We start from the raw sequence: 22,093 nt of genomic DNA, 5'->3' as shown, positions 1-22,093 counted from the left end.
CTCTAGCGAACAACGGTCCGTAGATGTGAAGTTGGAGGTGGTTCGGGAAGAGGTCCTGCTCGATCGAGGAAACTCAGTGCACATGACATGGAAGTCATGTCTTGGCGAGGTAGGTAGGTGCCTCATGTTGGAGGTGAGTGTGGTCCTGTCGATTTGGTGCTGCTTATAAATCAGCAGCGCCTGCCCGGCCTGGGAGCGCGGCAGGACTGGATCCTCGACCCGTTTGAGGAGCTCCTGCGTCAGGAGGCCCTCCGTTCTGCTTCTAGTGAAGCGACGACGGCCAGGACGGGGGCGAAGAAGAAGGTCGTGCCCCAAAGCGTGTCGGTGGCGGTCTCTGCCATGAGGAACGTGGTGGGTGCGGAGTTTGACAGGCTGATGGGGAGGATCGTCCTGTGGCGGGAGGCGATGGTGTCGGCCGGGGCGGAACAGGCTTTGCTGGACGCAAGACTCTCGGTCGTGGCCGAAGCGGAGTGGGTCACACGGCCGTGGGGGCTCGCCTTGCCGTGGAAATTCCCGGCCATGGACCGGATGGTGTCGGATCTGGAGGGGACGGTTAAGGAGCTGGAGAGTAGGAAGGAGAGGGAGGGCTGACGACTGTGTGCTGCATCCAACCTTGAGGTTGTCTGACGAAGAGATTGTCTGACGGAGAGGTTGTCTGACGGAGAGGTTGTCTGACGGAGAGGTTGTCTGGCAGACAACCTCAACAAGTTTACTTTTCAGTATAGACTACTTGCTATTTTCGCGTCTCAGTGCTGCACCACAGCAAGGACACGTGCAGAGTACTACCTCGCAGCTGGATTAGCGCATCGTGCTCTCGCTGAAGCGCCTGTAAACTGGTAGAAGGACGGATAACCCGTCAGTTGTAGAGTTTCGTCGCATCGAGCGTTGTGCTGCCAGCGGTCTTGACGTCGAATCATTCCGAGAGCCGTCTATAAATGTTGCGCAACCTGCGTTCAGGCTGTCCTCCCTTGTGTGCCAACCCATGCCTGTGAAGTATGACGACGCTACCGTCTCCCATCCATGGAAGAAGACGACCTCAGCTGGTCCAGGTCGAAGTACCACGCGTGACAGGTCCTACAGCTCCACATATTGATCTCCATCCTCAAGATTTTGTAGTCCGCTTGGTGTTGTCTTCGCTCGGTTCAATTCGGCACGCACAGCTCGGAGCTGCACCCGGTTGCTTTCGAATCGTGATGACGACAGGCCTCTCGAACGATATCATCACAGTCGGGGGATGCCTTGAACGCTTGTCTTTGCCCGAGGCTGATGGGCGTGGAGTGGAGGGGAAGGTCGGGGGGAAGGTCGAGGGGTATTTCGGATGGGACCCGGGGGTCGAGTATTGGGTCGAGTATTGGGTCGCCGAGTTCGCGTCGTCGCGGATGGCGGCATCGAAGAGGCTTTCGCGTCGTCGGCGGGATGCCAGTCACGAGCAAGCTTCCGCCGGGGAAAATGTCGTCGGCAGGGATGCGGGGGTCGAAAACGCCTTCGCCGCGGATGACGCTGTTGTCGAAGATGACGCTGCGGCAGGCCACGGTGTCGCTGATCGACGCAACTTGCGGAACTTGGCGCAGTGTATCCCACGCTTGGTCTACGATGCCGTTGCAGCAATGGCTTCTCCGTCGACTGGGCGTAATGTGTTGTAGGAGAAGTGGTTGTTGTCGGACTTGTCGCTGCTACTCGTTCCGCGTGTCGGGCGATGGTGATGTAATTGGAATGGCTGTCGAGCTCAAGCTCCCTGAATGAAAGGCACCCTGTTTGGCTGGTCGGGGCAAAAGTCGAGACGGCGATCGGCATCGGAAAGACAGCTTTTGGGAACGCATATTGAGGGTTGCAAACGTGCTTCGATCAGGTCTTGTCGAGGGCCCCTTGTCGAAGGCTGGAGGCGAGAGGCGGGCTTGAGGGACGTAAGTTCACCCAGGCCTGGCTGGCCTGCGTACATCGGTCGCAGGAGGGGGCTCAGCCCGCTGCAGGTATGGCAGCTGTGTGCGAGCCTCCAGCTGCCATATGGACCTGCTGTGGTGACGTGAAATCTCCGGCCTCGTGTCGAATCGCCGCGGAAACCTAGCATTGTTGATTTGACGATTGCGAAGCTCGGTGGATGATGGCAGGTTTGACGGCTTCCAAAAAGACACTGGAGGGACAGGCCACAGTGCTGGGAATCCAAGTGCGAGGGCCGTCAGCCAATCATGGAAGTCGCACGAAGGAAAAGCGGGGTTCTGATTGCGACGTCACGTGGTGGTTTCTGTCAGTGCCGTCCGACAGCCACACGACAGTGGAAGGTACGTCTGAAGCCACACTGCGTCTTCAAGGTTGTCTAACCTCTGCTATTGGTCCGACAACCTCTGTCATTGGTCCGACAACCTCTGCCACTGGGACAAATTTCCGACGAATGCTGCCTGCGTCCAACGCCCAACATCGCAACATCCAGGGCCGTCAGCTAATGACCGGGTTCCCTTAGCTTGGCGAAAATGATAAAGGAATACCACTCAAAGTACCTGGCTGGCTAAGCGGGTGGCTTGCTGGGGTTGGTCTGGCCTTTAACCCGCTGAGCCTGTCCCACCGGTGTCGTCGGCTTGAAGCACTCAGAGCCTTGGTATGCCAAGACATAGCCACGATTGCACAAAAGACCTTCAAGTCAAAGGATGGATGTTCAGTAGCTTCTTAAGCCACCATGTGCCCTGATGCTGGCGTTACGCAGTCACATCTCTGGTTCTAATCTGCTTGCTCCGCGTATCTACATCAAACGAGACCTCCATCGTGTCATCCTCAGTACACGCAGCAGCCTCCGATGCAGGCAGCAGATCCAAAACAAGCTGCCGCCCACCTGGCGCTCCTCCTCCAAAGCCTCGAATGCGATGTTGCCTGAGGTCCAGGTGGAACCCAAGTCCAAGAACGTTACCTCCGGAATGTACACGTCTTCAAGGTTCACTCCTGAGGCTCGCGCGTTGGAGACTCGGCCATGTTCGCAGGCGGTACGATGCCCGCGGCGCGCCAATACGCATCCGTCATAGTCTCGGGAACGCTGCCACGAGGCTAGTCGTACACTTCCAGTGTTGCGGCGCCTAACGGCTGACCCTGCTACACCATGTGGATTTCCAGCCTGCGGGATGAGTTGTTCCGATGGTCAATAAAGGCCATAGCGACAAAGACCATCTCCGCATTAACTGCGGCGACGGCGGGGATGCGCAGAAGTCCAGTACCTTCTGGTGGGCCACCCAGCCTGCGCCGTAGTCGGATACGAACAAATGGTCCTGCGAGCTGACGAGATGGAACTCGAGCATCACCCACTTGTTGTGCACGGAGGCGTGAAAGCCAGCGATGGCTGCGATCTTGTCCGAGTACTTGTTTGTTCCGAAATCGCGTCCGGGCCCGGTGGACGACACGAGGAAGTACCAGCGCAGTATCGAAGGTGGCAGGCGTGTCGTTCGTGGAGGATGATCTGGTTGGGCCTGGCGCCGTAGTGGTTGGAACAGCGGTAGTAGCAGAAGCGGTCGCGGTCGCATCGGAGGGGATCGAAGTTTGCGGGCGGTCGGAGACGGTCAGGAGCAGGAGGGATCGAAGTGCCATCGGTGCCATTGGAATTTGGAAGCGGCCGGCTCGATGTCAGAAGGCTCCGGCTATCAACAGTCAGATCGAGGACATGGATTGAGAAACGTGGTGGCATGGAGCAGACCTTGGGAGCAGCGACGGTCTGGTTGGAGCCAGAGTCTGGCTGTGCGACTGCTGCTCTCAACTAACCGCATAGATTCGCAGCGCTGCGACTGGCCCTCTTGCATCGTCCTGGGGCTGCATTGCATCAAGCTGTCAGGAGCAGATGGGGCAAGATCGCTGGCTGTCTACAGATGCAGTCGCGAATGGAGGCATCGCAGAGGATAGGCTGTGATAAAAAGGTAGCGAGTATGCGGAAGGAAGAAAACGCAGCTGCGACTGTTGCTTGTACTCGCCGGCAGTGACGTCCCAGAGCTGAGACTGATACCGATAAGAGAAGCGATAGGAGATACGGATGAGCGCACTGTTGCATGGATCAACCCAGATCTTGGGCGATTTAGCCTCGATCTGCCCAAGTATTGGACACGTGCACAGTACGTACCCCACGAGCGTGAATCAACCTAGGCACATTCCTGTAGTGCACCACGATCTGGTTGGAGCCAGAGACCGGCGGCTGTTGCATTGAATCGGGCGATGTGTCTTCGCGTTTCCTAACTGCATAAATTCGCAGCGATGCGATTAGCAATTTTGCGGCGTCTTCAGGTTGCTATTGCATCAAGCTATCATGAGAAGGTAGGGCAACATCGATGGCTGGCTGCAGATGCCGATGCAGTCGCGAATGGAAGTATTGCAGAGGATGGGCTGTGAGCAAAAATAGGGAGGGCCGAAATGCGGAAAGAAGGAAACGGGTTACAGCTGCTCCCTCGCTGGGAGTGACGCCCTAGAAGGTGCAGGGACCAATGCCGATAAGAAAAGCGATAGGAGATAAGCTTAGATAAGCGCACTGCTACATAGATCAACCCAGTTCGTGGGCAGATTTAGCCTCAATCAACCCGGCTCGTGGGCGATTTAGCCTCGATCTGCCCAAGTACTGGGCACGTGCACGGTACGTGCCCCATCAGCGTCAATCGACCCAGGCCCGTGCCTCAGACCTGCCCCAGTCAACCGCGCCGTAGCGCGGTCTGGGGGGGTCAAATCCGGCTCTAGGTCTCCAACTCCCGGACTCCAGCTCTGGGACTCCGGAACTCCGGGCCCAACCCACTTTCTGTACAGGATGAGTCGGGCTGAGCCTGGATTTGGACCGTCGGTACCTAGGCACCTTAGCCAAGTCGCGATTTCTTCTACAATACAATTGATTTCGTTGCGCCTTAAAGAATGTTCTTGAACAAGAGCTGCATTCAGTATTAAGGATTCTGATACATGTTGTTTAGTCAATGTTTTTGAGAGGTAAGCTTCTCCACAGGCCAGTGGCGACGCCTTGTTACCGCAGCCTACCCAGCAACGTCATGGGCATTAGCCGTTGGAGATGGCTCATCTCGCATCAGATGCTTCGGCTCCAACATTGAACCCGCCATTAGTTGTTGTTGGCGCTCGAATAATGCCCTGTACCAACAAACTGCACCATTTCATTGCATTCGCTGCATCGGACCAGGGACTTGATGTACCCGTTGACCAGTCCATGTTGCAAACTTTGGCTTGTGACTTCTTTTCATCGTCGCCAAGTGTTATTCCCGGCTCGCGTACGTTTTTCAAAACGAAGAGAATGATTGAGTCGGTCTATTTGGCGGAGAAAGAGCAGAAAGGACTGCGTTGGCTGACAAGAATGACACAGATCGGACAGTCTCCCTCTGGTACGTCGTCTTCATCGGCTTCGGAGTCTGGAAAGCGTTTGTCCGAATCATAACCGGGGTCTTCGGAAAGGTTGTTGCCGTGCATATTGCTTTCGTTCTTGCCCCCGATTTCAGTCATTGGGGCAGAAGCTGACAGGGAGTCTGGGTCTGGGTGGTATCATACGCGTCGTGCGTGGCTCTGGTTTGATTTCGACACAAGCTTGGTTGGAAAGTGCTATGAGCCTTGAACAAGCCTGCTGGTTCTCAAGAAATCAAAGCCAGGAACAGATGAGGAGATTTGTCCATTTTGAATATGATTACAATGAACATCAAGGTAAGTTTGGCGTTGTTGGCCTCAAAGGTCAACATATTTATCAATGCTATCAAGAACTGTCAGCTGAGTCGCCAATAATACCCACTTTCCATTGGCATGTCTATGCTTCAGCTCACCAATCTTATCCTGCATCCAAGTCTAAGGCTATTGATTCCCTCTTTACGGCCAGAATAGCAGAGATTATCATGAAATACCCTGTATGTCTGTCATTTTAGTTCCACGCGTCTATTTTTACTGCCACCCCCAAACCATATCTTGCATTCCTGTGTCCATGAAATCATTCTGTCTCTGTTTGGATGCGACTTCGGTATCACCGGTGGCTACCGTGGAGCCTGTCGGTCCCACGGCTCAATAGTACCCGCCGCCGTGGACGAAGTTGCCGAGTGGCCCCGATCAATATCCGACAAGGCCGTAAACCTGACATGCGACTCGAGTCGAATGAGATTTATGGTTACTTAGTGGATAACTTGCATTGCCATCCACAGATTTAAGCTTTCAATAGACGGTCTGGCCAAATCCGCCATTTCAGCCAAGATGGTCTACAAAGCCATTCCCAGGCGCGCCCAAATGCCGGTTCTAAGCATGCAACATATTGGACGTCATCGATGGCGCAATTTGTGAGCGCGGTGAACGCCCCCACATTGATTCCAACCACGACGAACCCGTTGCCGGGGGCTGTGTTCCATCACCCGCGTGTCAGACAACCGACCGAAAGAGAACGTCATTGAAAACCAAACAAGCCTTCTTGAGCATTCTGTTGAGAAATCTGTGAAGTGGCCTGCAGATGTGCGCGTTCAACGGCTTCCAGAAAAAATGACTGAATGACAAGGTGGTAAGCCCCTGAACCCCCTACCAGAGTTTCTTCCTAGCACCTCCTCGGGGTGATGCTCCTGAGATTGAGGTAGCCGCCACGGTAACAGCTACCATGCCCCTCTCGGAAGAGACCATGGGAAGCACACGCAATGAAGCGCAAGCGCCCTCATGGGGAGGACTGTGAGAGCTTTGCAAGGAATGTGTGCGTTCAAAGACTAGTTGGAGGACAGGCGGAGATCGCGTTCGTCCCCATCGGTTGGGAAGTCGACGTCAACACAGGCGAAGCCGGCGCTCAGCATACCCTAGCTCCCTTTATTTAACATAAGTATGAAGTTGTAGTAACGGCCGTCCTCATCGCATATTTTAAGAGTTTTGCTAGCCGGGCAGTGTCCACATACACATATGCCCTCTTACAGTGACGATCTTTCTTGTATGTTTGCTATTATTATTATCGTCGTTATTGTCGTCGTCGTCTATTATTATTATTCTTATCGCCATTCTTATTATTTTCTCTACTACTGTTACCTTTATGGAAGTGTCAAGTACGCTTGAGCCCGGCTAGCAAAACTCTATTTTAATATCAACGTCTCATCGATCAACCCGGCGGTTCAACAGCGATTCGTACCACCAACCCCCAAGAGATCTGCCAATCATGTGGAAGCGTATCTTCTGAGAGGTGCTCGTGATTTCGCTCAGACTAGCTTGCCGTTCAGCTGCAACAACTTTTGCGTCTTCTTAAGCGTCTTGTCGATGAACCTCGTGGCATGAAGCACGTTAGAAGTATCAATCAGGTCAAACATCCCCCCCTCGGACTGTTGCCACCATAGCTTCTGGCGAGCATGCTCACAGCATCTAATGCCGATCTGCAAACGAGGCGGAGCGGTGCCGTTAGAGGTGTGAAGATGACGCACGGGAAGCGAGCCATCACCCGCACCTCCGCCGACTTCCAAGATCTTGAGGTTCAAGTTCTTCAGCACCGTGAACCCGATATAGTAGGTCACTGGGGCATAGTTATGCTGGGTTCCGAGGCCATAATTGTAGAAATTATGGGGGAATCTGTTGGGCATGAGAATCTGAAGGGGTAAGATGTCACCTCGCAGAATGTGTGACAAGCACTTAACATATTCCACTGAAGATATGCTGTCGAAAGAGGCTCGTAAGACGCAGGTTAGCAGCATGACTTCTGAATCCTCGCTCGTATCCATCCAGTTTGCCTCGAAGCTGGAGTTCTCGAAACAGAGCTCTCTGCGCTGGCCTATCTTTCAGCACCGCTTCATGCACTCCTAGCACGTGCAGCTTGAAGTTCCAAGCGAACGTCATGGTCTCCGTAGACTGGTACTCCTTAACCACCAACTTAATGTAAAACAGGTGTTTCATCTTGTCGCGAAGACACGCGTGGCAGGGGTCTTCGCAGGGGTATATATAACCCCTGCCCTCGCGATCCCTGCTGCTTTCCTTTTTTCCATAGACATCTACATACACGTTCGTTCACTATGCCCTTTTGCCCGCGTTACTCGCCACACATCTTCAGTTCTTCGAGAAACTGGCGGTCGGCTTGGCCCAGATCGCCGACCCTGTTTTCATATAGCTGGATGGCTCGAGCATAGTGTTAAATGGAGGTCGAGCCACAGTGGCGTAGGGCCAAGAGTGTGGCTGACGAGGCGTCCATCATGTATAATAGGGGCTTGCCCACCTCCATAGAGGACCTGTTCGTTAAGCAATTCAAGCATTCATTCAACACATAGAGGGGTCTTATTGCCAGTGGAAGGCCGAAGTATCCTCGCGGAGCGTCAGCATGTCGGCGGCGCTGTCCGTAGTGGCCAAGGCTAGGATGCCGCTGGTGATGCCTTCAAAGATGACAATGGATTTGCTCCACCGCTCATCTCCCATCAAATCCTCTTGGGCCCTCTTGACAACTTGTTCGGTACAAGAGGAACCGGGAAGTTGAAGTCTTGAATGAGATTTATGGTTACTTATTGAATGATTTGCGTTGTCATTCACAGAGTTAAGCTTTCAATAGACGGACGGTCTAGCCAAATCCGCCATTTCAGCCAAGATGGACCTGTCATGTGGAGGCAGTACTAATACCTCTATGAGATGACCGTATTTTATGAAACTTTAGTTTAATAGATAAAGCCATCATGGTTTCCAGACTCTCAGAAATATTAGGTGCGACATGTATGAGTCAGAGTAATGTCAGTCATGAGTTTACTTGCCTCTCAGGGTGCCCGTGCCAACCAGGTTGGTCACTTGTTGGCTTTCATTTCTTATAAGTCAACTCGCATGGAATCTCGATTATAGCGTTCCTGTGCATCGTCTCTTCTGACTTTCGTGTTTTCTCGTTTTCCGTCACAGTCTGCGAAGATCTCTTATCCTCCTTGAACAATAACTCCACAATCACAAACATCTCAAGTCTCAACATGGGTCGCAAGGAAAAGGGCGAGGCTCCCGAGTCTTCATCAACCAATACAAAAACCCCACAGAAGAATGAGCGCAGTCTCCCGATTTCGCCATCACCCATCGAAAGCTCAAATATGCCCGAAAACAGTCCTACCTTTCTTCCACATGCTATCAAGAAGTTTGTGAGCCCTGCTTACAAGGACAAACTGGAATCAGCAGAACTGAAAGTCAAAGAAAACCAGAAATGACTTCGATACAATCGTCAAGAAGAGAAATTTCTCGGAATTGTCAGCCGCCAGTATGACGACCGAGCACGATGACAAGCGCATTCGGGGAGAAACAGCCGAAGAACTATTTGAGGCTTTTTTGAAAGTAAAAGAAACTGAGCTGGAAGCAGCTAAAGAAGAACGTGGAATTCTCGAAAAGATATGGGAGGATGGCGAAGTTTCTAACCGCGAAGAATTTCAGACCGCATTGGACGCTTGCCAGCAGCAGATCAATCATAACCTTTCAAGAGTTGCCACCCTGCGATCTTCGCGCAATCAATTCATCGGTCGAATAACTGATGAAACCCTGTTTCCTGAGCAAGTAGAGCGAGAACGCAAGCTCGACTGGGCCTATATCGATGCTTTTCTATGGAAGTACCATGCTCCTTATGGGGCTACCGCTACCATTAAGTCTGAGGTGACACAAGACCAAAGAACGAGGTTTCGAAAAGCGGTGATCGCCGCCCAGGGATCTACAGCTGCTGATGGATACGAGTTGTGGTGCCCCGTCTCAAAACGATTCTGGCACCCAGCAGCTCTCACAGCTTCCCACATTGTTAACGCCAATGTGGGAGAAGTGGCGGCAGAGTCAATCTTTGACCGCCGTCCAGGTGGTCATATATGGAACGCCAGCATTGGAATTATAATGCTTGCCGAATACGAGGCGGCATTCGATAGCGCCAGAATCGCTATTGTCCCATCGAAGATTAACGAGGCGGACCTGGAGATCATTGTCCTCGATGATAATTTACGAAAAGAAGCTCCTCGAGACAGGGTTATTTGGGGTGAAGGGCTAGACGGAACTCAGTTGAAGTTCCTCAAAGGGAATGGACCATCGAAAAGGTATCTCTACTACAAGTTTCTGATATCCATTTTTCGACGTCAGCGCGGCAATGTTCTTGGCTCTTCCGCAGACCGCTCAGAATACACGATGCAGCCAAAGCCCCCTGGGCCAGTCCCGGACAGTACCTAAAACGGTCTACATTGTTCAAGCTTTCGCGCCAAGTTGGGTTTCTCACCGAAGAGGAGGCTAAGAGATTTTGGGATTTGAAATACAATCTTGAGCCTCTGTCTACCTTTGCGGAAGATTTATCGACTACGATGGCAATGCAATGTAAAGTTGCTCTCATTCCCGACGACAACGTTTCTAACGACGACTTTCCTGACGACGACTTTTCTAATGACGGGGAAGGGGGCTCAGAAAGTCACCTCATTCAGAAAGCAAACCAGGGCAAAGGAAAGCAACAGTAGAAGAGGGGGGATCCAAGCATTCATAAAGGCTGAGAGTAGTTTTTAGTTACCTAGAATAGCTCAGTTGATCGCGCACAAGCACAACAATACAGGGCTCAGAAAGGCTATTCTATCGCCAGAAGACTTTCTAGATTAAACGTGCCTTGGATGCAGCATAATGCTGGCATAATAAAAATGTATGATTGGGCGTTTTTAGGTCTGGGAATTGCAGCTAATATCGCGCCGTTTGACTTGACGTTGCCTATCAGTCTCCCATAGTGGTATGCAATAGCCCAGGCATCCTGTCGAGTGAGACCATCCTTGTTATATGCCGCATCAATATCTCAACCCGAATGGCTGAGGATGGCACTGGGAATCATGATCTAGTGGTAAATGGGGTCGACCAGAGGTACCTGCAGGGCAGTATAAGCAGGCTGGCGATGTGCGCAAGTCCGATTTCGGTGGTCTCTGTGTCCTGACGAAACTCAGCTGTAGGCAGAGGATAGTCAGTAGCTTTCCATTTCTAGGTGGGGGAGGTCTACCTACGGGTTAGTGACCACGAAACGCGTATCTCTCATTTGTAAGTGTCGATAGCCCCGACGCTCTCCCGGAAGATGGGGGTGGGAAGAAGCTCACGGCCCGTAGCAGACTGAGAAGCATCTTGGGCTGTGAAAATGAAGGCTAGATGAATCTTCTTCCTATTAGCAGAGCGGAATGGGTTAGCAGGGGGTGCTTGGGGACAGCTTTGTAAGAAAAGGCGATAGTGAAGCCTTGCTATGGCAACTGGCTTCGTCGAGCACCGAGGGTGTGCACCAGCTTCTTGAAAGTCTCTAGTGTCTGGTCGCCCTTCTCAGATTCTAGTTTAAATGCGAGCTTGGCAGCATACGGGGTCGAAGGGCGGCCGATACCGGCCTGTTCCTGCGCGCTCCAACCTACAAGCTGAGGGCCCGTATTCAGAGGAGCCATCATCTTCCAATCTTAGGCGATGAAAATTCAACTGTAGAGTCGCTGGAAGGGTTGGGAATGATCTGCTGATGACTTTGACTTTCTGAATATCGGCAATCCCGATAACCTTCACGTAGAGGCATGCGTCATCAAGGGTGCAGTGAGCATTCATACCTCTGTGACCGAGCTCGTTGATCCTAATGCGACTGAGCGCGATAACTGGCCACGGAATGAGCTTGACAGAAAGGAATAGGTTCCATTTGTTCATGGGGACGCGCGGGCTGGGCTTTTCGAAGTAGAAAGAAGGCGGGATCTTTCTTTGCTCCAGCGTGAGGATCGACTTGACGACCAGGACAAACCAGCGTCTCCCTGAGGATGCCCAACACTGGAATGAACAGAGCCCATTTACACCGGGTTACCTGACTTCCTCGCCTTGCTGAATGTGGCTGTCAGTGCGGCCTTGTCGACTTGACGGGACTCGCAAGATTCGCGCACCGGGATACCGGGTCCAGGGGCCGGTATTAGCACAATATGGGGCCGAGAAAGCGGCTTTTCACCGTGGCAGCGGTGCAGCACTGTCAGGAACTGAATTGGGACAAAATCTGTCGTAAAGGCCCTACTGAAGGAGCAATTTAAATCTCTTTCGCACCCCTAAGAAAAACTTCTTCCCGCTGGCTTATGTTGTCAGCTTGCTGCATCAGACACCATCTCAGAGCATGTCACTGGGACTCGGTAGTTGGCTGACACTTGCAAACAGGGGAAATGTCATTGTGCGGTGCTGATTGGCTTGTCGGGCGCAGGCGGAAGAGACTGAACCTGATAGATGCCCGCACAACGATTCTCAAAGTGTTTTCCAGCAGTGAAGAAACCCAGAAAATGAACCTTCCTCTAGCGACAGGCCTATGACCTAGTGACAAACCTTGTCCGCACCCCTGCGATCGTTAATGGATGTGACAGTTCTGCTACAGCTATGTGCAAATTTAGTGTCCTCTTTGCACTTATTGTAGCCTGGGTGCACGAGCCAGGAGTACTTTACAAGACTTTGAGATACAGAAGTAAGCCAAAACTGGCTGCGATATAGCACAAGATGCAGAATGCTAATCTGCTGATGGTAGGTCGACTTAAGTCTCTCTAAGTAGTGGGTATAGTGGGGATTTTTGCGGAGCATTATCACAGTGTGCCTGACGATAAGATACAATCTCTATCTTCTCCAAGACAAGCTCCATTTCTATTCCCAAATATTCGAAAGCTTATTGGCTATATTCGGGCTACCCCGATCTGCCGATGGTCTCTTAATCTACTCTCATTCCGTACATAGGTGTCAACCAAATCTTTTGCGGGCAGGCTGTTGAAGGAATCTTTTCACCGGCGTTAGGCCATAATGCAGTCGGTTTTAAGCGAAGAATGTCGGAAGAAAAAGCAAAACATGCTTTTCCCATACATAGCAATCCCCCACTATCCTGTTATAAGAACTATAGTGTTAAAGATTTAAGTCCTTATTGAAGCACTCAAGGCCTGGGGCATAATATCAACGTTTCCACGCGGAAGGTTTCAGTTCTTGGTTCCGCCATGTGATGAAAAGCAGGGGGAAAAGAGCTTCATTTCGCGCTGCGTATTCGGTATGCGGCCTCCTGCCAATGCAGCCTCAGCAGTGTTTCCACAGTGTTACCGTACTCGCCGTAGTAGCCGCCCTGTACGTTGACGTCTGCTCCTTAACGTCTGCTCCTTGGTTGAGAAGAAGCTGTATAATCTCTTGATGGCCTCTATAAGAGGCAGCCTGGAGAGCGTTGCCATAGCCGCCGCCCTGTGCGTTGACATCTGCTCCTTGGTTGAGAAGAAGCTTTACAATCTCTTGATGGCCTCTATAAGAGGCAGCCTGGAGAGCGTTGCCGTACTCGCCGCCCTGTGCGTTGACATCTGCTCCTTGGTCAATCAGACGCCTGAATACTCTTGAGAGTCCACAGACAGAAGCATAATAAAGGTGTTGTGCTCTAGGGTAACCAGGGTTATCCTCCCAAGGAATATCAGGCTGATATAGAAAGCCCCATCGTTTAAAAGAAGTTGCTGTTTGGAAGAAAGTTACTGTATCTTGGACGGTTTCGTTGGAGACTTCTGCGAACCGGGCAAGTTCCATTGTAACTTCGGCAGCATATTGTGCCAGAGGGAAGATTGCTCTTATAGCCGGGTAGCTGCAATCAATGCCCCTAATGTAAGTGAAGCAAGTCGTCGCGATTGCGCTACTGGCAATTTCAAGAGTGAACTGGTTCCGGTCTACCAGATATTCCTTGACTGAAAAGTGGGCGAGCTGGACTTCTCTCACAGTTTTCCCATACCTCGTGACTTCGACGATTGATACCAAACTGGGGCAGTAATATAGGATGTCGTCGTCACGAAGAAGCCTGCGTTCGACGTTAAACTCTTGTTGTCCCTTCTGTATCAGTGTGGCAATCACATCCACTGCCTCCGGGATTGTCAGAGGTCGTTTGGCATGGACGAGAAACTGTAGAAGACGAAATGCGTCGTCCTTGAGCTCTGGCGGTATGCTCTGGAGCATGCGCTGATACGTCTCATTGAGGTCCCGAGGTAAATTGCTTAGAGCAGTTCTGATGGCCTGGGGGTGGAGACATTTGGCAAGACTGTCCAGCTGACATGCCGCCCATCGAAACCTAGATTAGTTATTAGAATTCAGCACTCTATCATGATATATCCTGTAAACTCACATTCCTTCAGCGCCGTCTCCAACTCGGCTTCGAATCTGACCCAGCAGATCGTGAGGTATTTCTTTGCCCTTGAAATCAGGCCGCTGATTAAGCTCGTGGTCGACATAGGAGCGTATGTCAGCGTTAACAGCCTTCTTTTTGAGCAGCTTGCAATTATTTTCGCCAAAAAGCCGAGGAAGCTCGCGTTGAAATTCTGCTTCAGGCCGCCCAGTCACAATCAGCTTGATGCTGCTCGTGTTTGAGCTGCTAGAAAGACCCCCAATCCAGTAAATAAGCTCTCTCCTCATCGTACATTCGTCTAGAGCGTCTAGGATGACGGCGACCTTTGGGGAACTCTGTAGCATCGACTCAACACAGGCTGAAAGAGCACTGACGTCTGGTTGTCTGCGGCCCTTATCACTAGATATGAAAAGATTATCGAGTTGTTTTGCGGCCTCTGCACTGGCATGGTAAAGTTGAAACGCTAATGAGCGTAGTAAGTCCTCAAGCTTTTGCTTCCTTATGTCGTTGAAATCGAAGAAGAACCTTAGTGTAAGGTGTGCGCCTGTTTGCTCGAGATGATCAAGAATTATCGTACTCAGAACTGTTTTGCCACATCCGGCAAGTCCACAGAGCCACAGGTGTTGACGTTGTCCAGCCTCCCACTCGCGGAACGCAGCGTTTTGCAGCAGCCAACTTCCAGTGCCAGCGTGCCGGCGTTCTCGCGCTCTCATGGCGTTCGTGGACGGATCTGCAGGTGATAGCCAGCGACGGAGCTTCTCAACATGCTGATCGTTTCTAGAGGCTATCACAGCGGCCTTCGTTCTAATCACGTCTTGGTGTACACAGCCGAGATCTTCTTGAACTACGACGAGTTAGATGGCACGAATCAAACTTGAACTGTCATACTAACTCTGGCCCAGTATAGCCCCGATTGGCTTCTCAGCCTCAACTCTGTTGGGCGGAATCTGGCGCAGGAGGTCCGTCGCATAAGCAGCCGCCGTCATCGCTGCGAACCCTTGCCAGTTCTTGTTCTTGTGCGAATCAGAGTAGTCGCAGATCCCTCGGATCACCAGACATGGGAAATGGTTCATGAGACCAGCCGCCTCCATCTCGAAGCATAGGACGCCCTTTTCTTTTGCCAGATTATCCCTGATAGTGGCGTTTTTCATCAGTTGGTTCGAACTAGCAATCAATCCGTAGTGGATAGCGGGGTTATCGTCAAGTTCGTCTCGTTCAGTCCGATACACGAGGTGAGTCGGATCATCGCTGCACGCGCTATCGCATTCGTCCACTGAGTTTGGATGAGGGACACTGGATTGATATAGCCTATCGCTGTGCGAAGGGGGCCGCGCATATCTTTTTCGTAGGCGAGGCCACTGTGCTAGTGCCTTTTCGATGTGCGCATTAAGCTGATGCCCCTCCATCTCGTACTGGCCCTTTAGGGCGTTTACAGCTGTTCGAAGCGCCATCGGTGGTTGGTCCAAGAAATCCGTGTGTTCAAAGGAGACGACGTCCTGGTTTTGGACAAGCTTGCCGAAATCGTACTGGAAGACGCCGCCTTTACCTCTGTCACGACTGCTAACCACAATATCGCCAAGCCGCACATCGTGCTTCGAGCTGGGCGCGCCGCCGCCAATGCCGACCATGAGCCCAATGCGCACGTTGGGGAAGCTGTGCAGCATGCCCTGAGCCACTACCGCTGCTGAAGTTGTACCATACTCCCCGTCAGGCAAGACGGCGACCACCACATTGTGACAGCCGATCCTGCCCAGCGCATAGCTGTTATTGTCGCGACGTGCAACAGAAGGAGTGTCTTCGTGCTTCTCGTCGAGGAAGGCCTTCGCTGCGTTGAACTCGGTGGGAAGGGCGCATATCCAGCCGACTGTGTATTTTGTGGTGTCTGCCATGACTGACGCTTAATCACTGGTGAACAACAAAGCAGTAGCTGTCGATAATATGCGAGCGCGTACGTTAGGGAAGATGTCAAGGCAAGGTCGACGAGGGAGAATGAATAGCAAAATACGAAGTAGGTCAGAAATGTGAGAAGCGGGGGCGGGCTGGCCTTTCATTCCCAGCCTGCGTGAAATCAGGCTCTAGGTGTGTGACATGGTTGTCAGCACCTTCATGCAGCAGAATGCAGCAGGCTGAGCATTCTGCAGATTTGATTCGTCATGTATGCTGGCTGCCTCTCAGCCACAGGTCTTGGGAGTGAGATACCTGGGCATCTGGAGGCCAATTGCTGCGACCGATGGGATTTCTATTCCACACCATAATCGACTGAGGGAGAGGTGGATCTGATGATGTACCTGAACGACGTCAATCTTCAGGTCCTGCGTTAATGAGAGCTTGGCCGGCCAGGAGTGCGCTAGGCTGTGAATTGCGTCCAACAGCCTGCTGCTGTTTGAAGTGTTATGTCCCCCAGGAGGTGGATTTTCCTCAGGGATTTAAGAACCCGTCTAGAACTTTCTATCATCGCCGTAGACCCACCCAACGAGCCAGACCGAAGCCCCTGCAACACTGTCATCTGTCACTTAAAGTGTCTATTTGCCGTCATCGAATGCTTGCCATGTTTCATCTCCTCTTTGCATTGTCCGCCCTAGCCAATGACTGCGACCATGGCCGGAGATGATTGGCTGTATGAAATCAGCGATGATGAAAGTGATCATTGAGACCCAGACATCTCCGACTCCGACGGTGAATTGAACCACGGCACTTCTCAGCGCAGTCAGCTTCCACCCGTCCCCGGAGCGTTACCGTTCTTGGACTACCGCAGATGGGCTCCAGGCCAGTCATACGATGAACAGCCTTCGCGATTGATGCTTTATACGATGCAGTGGAAATTAACCCTAAACAATAGAAAGGCCGTGGAACAAACCGAACAAAACCTTGTCGTAGCCCCGAGCGACTTTTGGAAAGAAGTACTCGCATCTAAGATCGCCGAGATTGTTGCCTCAAAAAAGAAATCCTACGAGACCAGTGCAACGACAATAGTCATGTCGGTTCCCAACGACCGGTCCGAAGACAAGATCACAAAGCATTTTCTAGGGCAACAGATTGATTGGACAGTCATTGAGAGACAGCTGCAAGGATGGAGCCAGCTTCTCCGCGCCGGCAAAAGACTGAAGGTCTACGTGCAGCTGGACTACGTGGAGAGTGCCTCCACGGGCCGGCCCGCTGGACGGGGCGCCACGGCGATTGGCCTTGCGGAACGAACCGCACGGATGGATGCTGAGCGGGACGCTGCTGGCGAGGTTGATCCATGGAGGCGGGTCTACCAGCTCATGAGATGTCCAGGAGCCCCATGCGACAATGGGCAATGGTGCTGGCAGGATCGCGCCCGAAAAATGCACCACAAACTCCTGGATCATCACATGAGGGAACTTGTGAGATGAGTACAGCAAGGCCACAAGCTAGAGACCCATGACGATGTTCCCGAGGAGATCCGGGCGCAGTTGTATGCCCAGGAACAACAGGGTCGCAAGCGCAAGCGACAGGCTTCAGGGTCGGACCCGACTAGTCATGTCCCCGTGATCATCCACAACCACATCTCAGACTACTCGACATCTTCGAACAGGGCCTCACCAGATCATGGAAGCTCCCCACCCCCGCGTCTGTCACCTCTCTGCGTACCTGGGCTGAGGGATGATGCCGTTGAGGCGTACTGCGAGTGGCACCGTTCTAAAGTAAGAAGCGAAACCCAAAAACAACATTTCTAGCTGGCGTACAGCCTGACGATAGCGAGGGGTCTGGATCTCGAGCTTGTTCATGAAGACAATGATGCTCAGTTTTACATTGAGCAGGGTGTGCTGGAAGGCGTGGCCCGCCGATGGGTGCGGGATATCCAGGTGTATATAGACCAAGAACAGGTCGTCTTAGTGGCGTAAAAATCGAATTTGTCTGTTTTGCCTCAGTCTAATGGTTCGTCAATCGAAATCGAACAATTGCGGAAGTGACCCCTAGCACTCTTCTTTCGCTGGCCGACAACCATAACACATTCCTCCAGAAACGATTGGAAATCCGCGATAATAAAGCCTTGGTGTTCGTTCCACACCTGCCGGATGAAGTTCTTCAACTCGCCAAAGAAATGCTCAATGGGAATGATGTCAGGTGAATAGGGGGCCGAGTAAAGCAGTACAACTCCTGCTGCCGTGCACATCTCCCGTATACGATCCGAGTGATGGAAGGATGCGTTGTCCATGATCAAAACAGACCGTGGCTCGGGCCAACGACCGCAATAATGCAAGAGTGTCTCGATGAAGCTCTCGAACACCTTGGCGTCCGTCGATCCCTCGAAAACCCGGAAGTGTATCACCCCATCCTGAGTATAGGCCGGCAGGATCTGGTACCTCCGACCGCGGTGAAATCGCTTGATTTGGCGTGGTCGCTTCCCTCGAGGAGCCCAGCCCCGACGCCGTATACCGATGCTCTTATCCACCCCGGATTCGTCAACAAAAACCAACTGCTCGGATCGGTACTGTGAGATTTGGTGCATAAATTCGTCTCGCAGGTCTAGGTTACGCTCTTGAGCGATATTCTATGTGGCTTTCTGGGACCATTTGTCCTGCCTCAAGGTCCTACTAATGCTGAAGCGGGACACGTCGGCATCGTAGTGTTTGCGGAGGAACGCAGCCATCTTGTCTAGGGTCAGACACGGGTCAACAGCGAGTTGGCCGCGCAGAGCGCTTAGCATGGGAGGCGTGATACACTTGGGGCGGCCGGGAGTATTTGTCGGAGTCTCTGCAGCCCCGAAGACGCGCAGTTTCGAGCGGATTCGGCGTACCGTTCGTGGATTACATCCGACCAGATTGGCTATGCTGTCATCAGTGGCAGTCGTTTCGCCCAGCAACTTACTGTAAATCATGTTTCGAAGAAGATCATGCGTGGAACGAGCGAGAAAAGGCCCCATGATCGCAAAGCCCGTTGCTGACTCTGCTGACCTTCGCTGGAGTTGCTGATGGAGGGTTTGGGAGATCCGTTTTGGACATTGTGGTCACGACTCAACTGAGAGGCCACGGTGTTCATCCGTTCCTGGCGTAAGCCATTTCTGGAGTAATCAACTCGGTTCCCTGTCAGTACCATGTATGGCACTGATGAAATACACACTGTCAATTTTGCGTCCGTGCGCCCAAAAAAACAAGAGTGTCTATTTCAACAGGACATCTTTTTCGCACTTAGCTGTATTTCGCGGGGGAAAGACCCAGGGGACATTGACAAGAGCACTTATCGGAATGGAAGGGGCCCTCGCCAATCGACCCAAACCTTGGGTGGATTCGTCGCTAATCGACCCAAAGTTGGGTGGATTCATCACCAATCGACCCAAACCTTGGGTGGATCCATCGCCAATCGACCCAAAGTTGGGTGGATTCGTCACTAATCGACCCAAGTATCCGCGGCGCACGAACCAGATACAAGTTGTCTGCACAGGCCCCATATGTAAGGTCCGACCATCCTAGCTTCCCCCCGGAGAGCGCGGAGCACGGGCGGATGGTGGCGTACGTACCAGGGCCTGCTCGATCATCTTGTTTCGCCTCGCAGCACACCCCAAAAGGTGACTTGGCATTGCAATCGTAGGAGTCTTCGGTCGGGGCGGCGGCACACCTCTGGAGAGGGCAGCATGGCTGGCGAGGAAGTCTTGAACATCTATTCCGTCCACCTCAACGGACACCTCAACACTTCGCTCTTTAATCCTCTTCCCTGTACCTCCAGTATTAGGTCTTCTAGGCAGCGAAGGACCCCTTGGAGTATGATGCGGTCGGGTATCGTCGAAGGATACGAGCTCGTCCAAGCTGCTTGTTTGGCTCGCTGCGAGCGCTTCGAGGCATTGGTCTTTCGGTGGGTGCTTATTCGGGGTCGGGTGTCGGGATGAATGAGAATACGAATGGTTGTCGGCAAGTCTGGATCGCCATCTCCCAAGGTAGACAGACTCGTTAGCGACGTCATGCTGGGGCTAGCTTGCAGGGAAAGGAAAAGCGGACAAGCGACGTACCAGGGCCGTCTTCTTTCGGACTGGGCCGACGGAGTTTGAAAGGTCGGGAGGGCAGGCAAACGATGATAGCGTACAATCACCCGGACGTTGGGACTTGGAACAATTGGAGTTGAAAGCGAATGGCCCGGTGGCCTGGTAGACGCTCGCAAGGAGGCAGACGAGGGCGGGAGGCGGGAGACTTTTCAGCTTCATCCCGCTTGCCCGCTCATCGCAGCGGCCCGCAGCTAGGTAGGACAAGGTCGCGGGAGACGTCCGTCATCATCGGCAATTGAATGTGCGCAGGCGAGGAGAATGTTGATGTATGGATGGGACGCTGACAGCCTCGAGGCAATGCTGAGGTGGAAGATGTTTGGACGCGACCGCGTTCTTTGAAGGGAGTTGGAAGGAAGGCGCTGGTGTTTATTCAGCGCAGCTCCCCCATGCGACTTGCCATCGTCGGCAGCTGCGTTCCTGCAAAAGGTCGGGGGAGCTTTGCATGACCAGACAGGCGTCCCCTTCATTTTCTGCCGCCTGTCTTCGAAAGGCAATTTGTCTTTATGTGCAATAATGGTTCGTCTGAAGGCGCTTCAATGCTGCCACACCGATAAACTGCCCTTCGCTCGCCCTGAGGTATTGTGCGATGCGTATCTCCTGCCATCTTCAGCCTTCAGCCCACATGCATGCGCGGGGGATTAGACGGCCTGTCAGATGGACGGACGGTTCAAAGCGACCCCCATCCACCCCACGCCCGCAGAACCCAAGCAGCCAAATTGATTCAACAATACACGTAGCCAAGATCGAATACCAACAACGATGTATTTGAAACGAACCTATGCGACCCTGAATTCCGGCCGACGGTTACTATAGCGCAGCCTGGGTGTGAAGGGTGCTGTTAGTTGAAGCAAAACGCCCAGTGGTTGTGCAGATAACTGGACCACGACTTTCAGCAGCATAGCGCTGTCAACAGGGGAAATAGCCGCCGATGGATGACCAGGTTGGAAACATACCAAAAGGTGCATGCATACCTACCTATATCGATACACATGCATGCGCATTCTGGATTCCGCTCTTTCTGAATTACCTCGCTGGTTGGGCTTCAAGTCGTGTCAGCCTGTGGTGGGATGGCGACGTTCGCCATAGCCAAGCCATCTGCATGAACATGATTGGCTGCTCAATTGAAAAATGGGGTTTCGGGTCGGAAATTTTGAGGTTGTCCGTCCTGGTGAGGTGAGGTGCTGCCGCTTTTAGCGCGGAAATCGGCAGCACGTACCTGAGCTACAGGGGCCAGCTGCCAAACTCAGGCCTGAAATCGGCAGGTGGTACGTCACCTTAGCAGACCCTCCCCTTCCTGCCACCGCAGGATAAGCTCACTTCATCATCCACCTCGTCCACCTCATCCACATTAGACTATGTGTAGACACAGACTCAGCCTGTAGTGTGCCATGTCCGGACTGAATCTCGACATTAGCATGCAGCAATTGACCTGATGCTTTGCGCAGAATGCCAAAGACAGCTGACAGCCGACGGCGCGTATTGCTCGGGACCCTCCCTGTAAGAGCCCAGAGTACCGGTATTAACTGCTGTATCACAGGGGCAATCGACGCTGCCGACACCACCCCGCCTCCTCCATGTCACGCCGCCGCTCAATAAATGCTCATCACGCAATGGGGGACTTCAGATTTAACTTGTCAGGATGTCTTATTGTGACCAAATAATGATTGGCGGGCGGCTACCTTACCATTAAAAGCCAGAGTCGACGAGCAAATACAGCTTGGGTCGAGCGGAGTAAACTCCGGCGGTGTGGGTCACTCGGCCCCTAACCCAACATCCCCCAAACGAGGTGCCACTTCACATTCATTGCCCTGTTGGAGCGTATCCTAAGAAAGTGACCAAGACCACAGCTGCATTGCTTAAAGACTTTACATGCAGCTACTTGGTTTCTATCATGTTGCTCCTTGGCGTCTTTGCGCGCTCTTATCAAATGCCTGTGCTAAACGGCTCCTGCAATTATTGCTCCCACTAGCAATACCTGGAACTGAATGCGCCCGCCCTGCTGCTACTGCGGCAGCTGGGCTGTCGTTGCCGTTTCCACGGACTCCATATGTATATCATTCCGTATA

The 22,093-nt window shown here is 52.5% G+C and overlaps 6 protein-coding genes across 6 annotated transcripts; 1 reads left to right on the top strand and 5 right to left on the bottom strand.

The window, feature by feature from the left end:
• Nucleotides 1-239: 239 nt before the first annotated feature.
• On the bottom strand, nt 240-917 carry CGGC5_v017174 (uncharacterized protein; the record flags this gene model as incomplete). The annotated part of the gene is made up of 5 exons (XM_066153799.1): nt 240-540; nt 593-655; nt 714-733; nt 787-793; nt 847-917. 5 exons carry the CDS (start codon nt 915-917, stop codon nt 240-242), a joined length of 462 nt encoding a protein of 153 aa, XP_066007055.1.
• A 2,008-nt stretch (nt 918-2,925) lies between these two features.
• Nucleotides 2,926-4,171, bottom strand: CGGC5_v017173 (uncharacterized protein; the record flags this gene model as incomplete). The annotated part of the gene is made up of 6 exons (XM_066153798.1): nt 3,079-3,100; nt 3,289-3,322; nt 3,394-3,617; nt 3,674-3,691; nt 3,977-4,035; nt 4,091-4,171. The coding sequence occupies 6 exons, from the start codon at nt 4,169-4,171 to the stop codon at nt 3,079-3,081; spliced, it is 438 nt and encodes a 145-aa protein (XP_066007056.1).
• Nucleotides 4,172-7,157: 2,986 nt separating this feature from the next.
• On the bottom strand, nt 7,158-7,532 carry CGGC5_v017172 (uncharacterized protein; the record flags this gene model as incomplete). The annotated part of the gene is made up of 1 exon (XM_032026525.1): nt 7,158-7,532. One exon carries the CDS (start codon nt 7,530-7,532, stop codon nt 7,158-7,160), a length of 375 nt encoding a protein of 124 aa, XP_031876984.1.
• A 1,633-nt stretch (nt 7,533-9,165) lies between these two features.
• On the top strand, nt 9,166-10,104 carry CGGC5_v017171 (uncharacterized protein; the record flags this gene model as incomplete). The annotated part of the gene is made up of 1 exon (XM_032026527.1): nt 9,166-10,104. The coding sequence occupies one exon, from the start codon at nt 9,166-9,168 to the stop codon at nt 10,102-10,104; it is 939 nt and encodes a 312-aa protein (XP_031877011.1).
• A 2,847-nt stretch (nt 10,105-12,951) lies between these two features.
• Nucleotides 12,952-15,915, bottom strand: CGGC5_v017170 (Vegetative incompatibility protein HET-E-1; the record flags this gene model as incomplete). The annotated part of the gene is made up of 5 exons (XM_032026529.1): nt 12,952-13,223; nt 13,273-13,297; nt 13,390-13,972; nt 14,027-14,870; nt 14,919-15,915. 5 exons carry the CDS (start codon nt 15,913-15,915, stop codon nt 12,952-12,954), a joined length of 2,721 nt encoding a protein of 906 aa, XP_031877014.1.
• Nucleotides 15,916-19,848: 3,933 nt separating this feature from the next.
• CGGC5_v017169 (uncharacterized protein) lies at nt 19,849-20,186 on the bottom strand (the record flags this gene model as incomplete). Its single annotated transcript, XM_066153797.1, has 2 exons — nt 19,849-19,914; nt 19,995-20,186. 2 exons carry the CDS (start codon nt 20,184-20,186, stop codon nt 19,849-19,851), a joined length of 258 nt encoding a protein of 85 aa, XP_066006890.1.
• Nucleotides 20,187-22,093: the final 1,907 nt, after the last annotated feature.

Source organism: Colletotrichum fructicola (assembly GCF_000319635.2).
Source record: "Colletotrichum fructicola Nara gc5 chromosome Unknown KSG_Nara_v1_contig11, whole genome shotgun sequence".
Classification (NCBI taxonomy): domain Eukaryota; kingdom Fungi; phylum Ascomycota; class Sordariomycetes; order Glomerellales; family Glomerellaceae; genus Colletotrichum; species Colletotrichum fructicola.
Note: the sequence above shows the minus strand (reverse complement) of the source record. Positions and strands in the feature narration are given on the sequence as shown.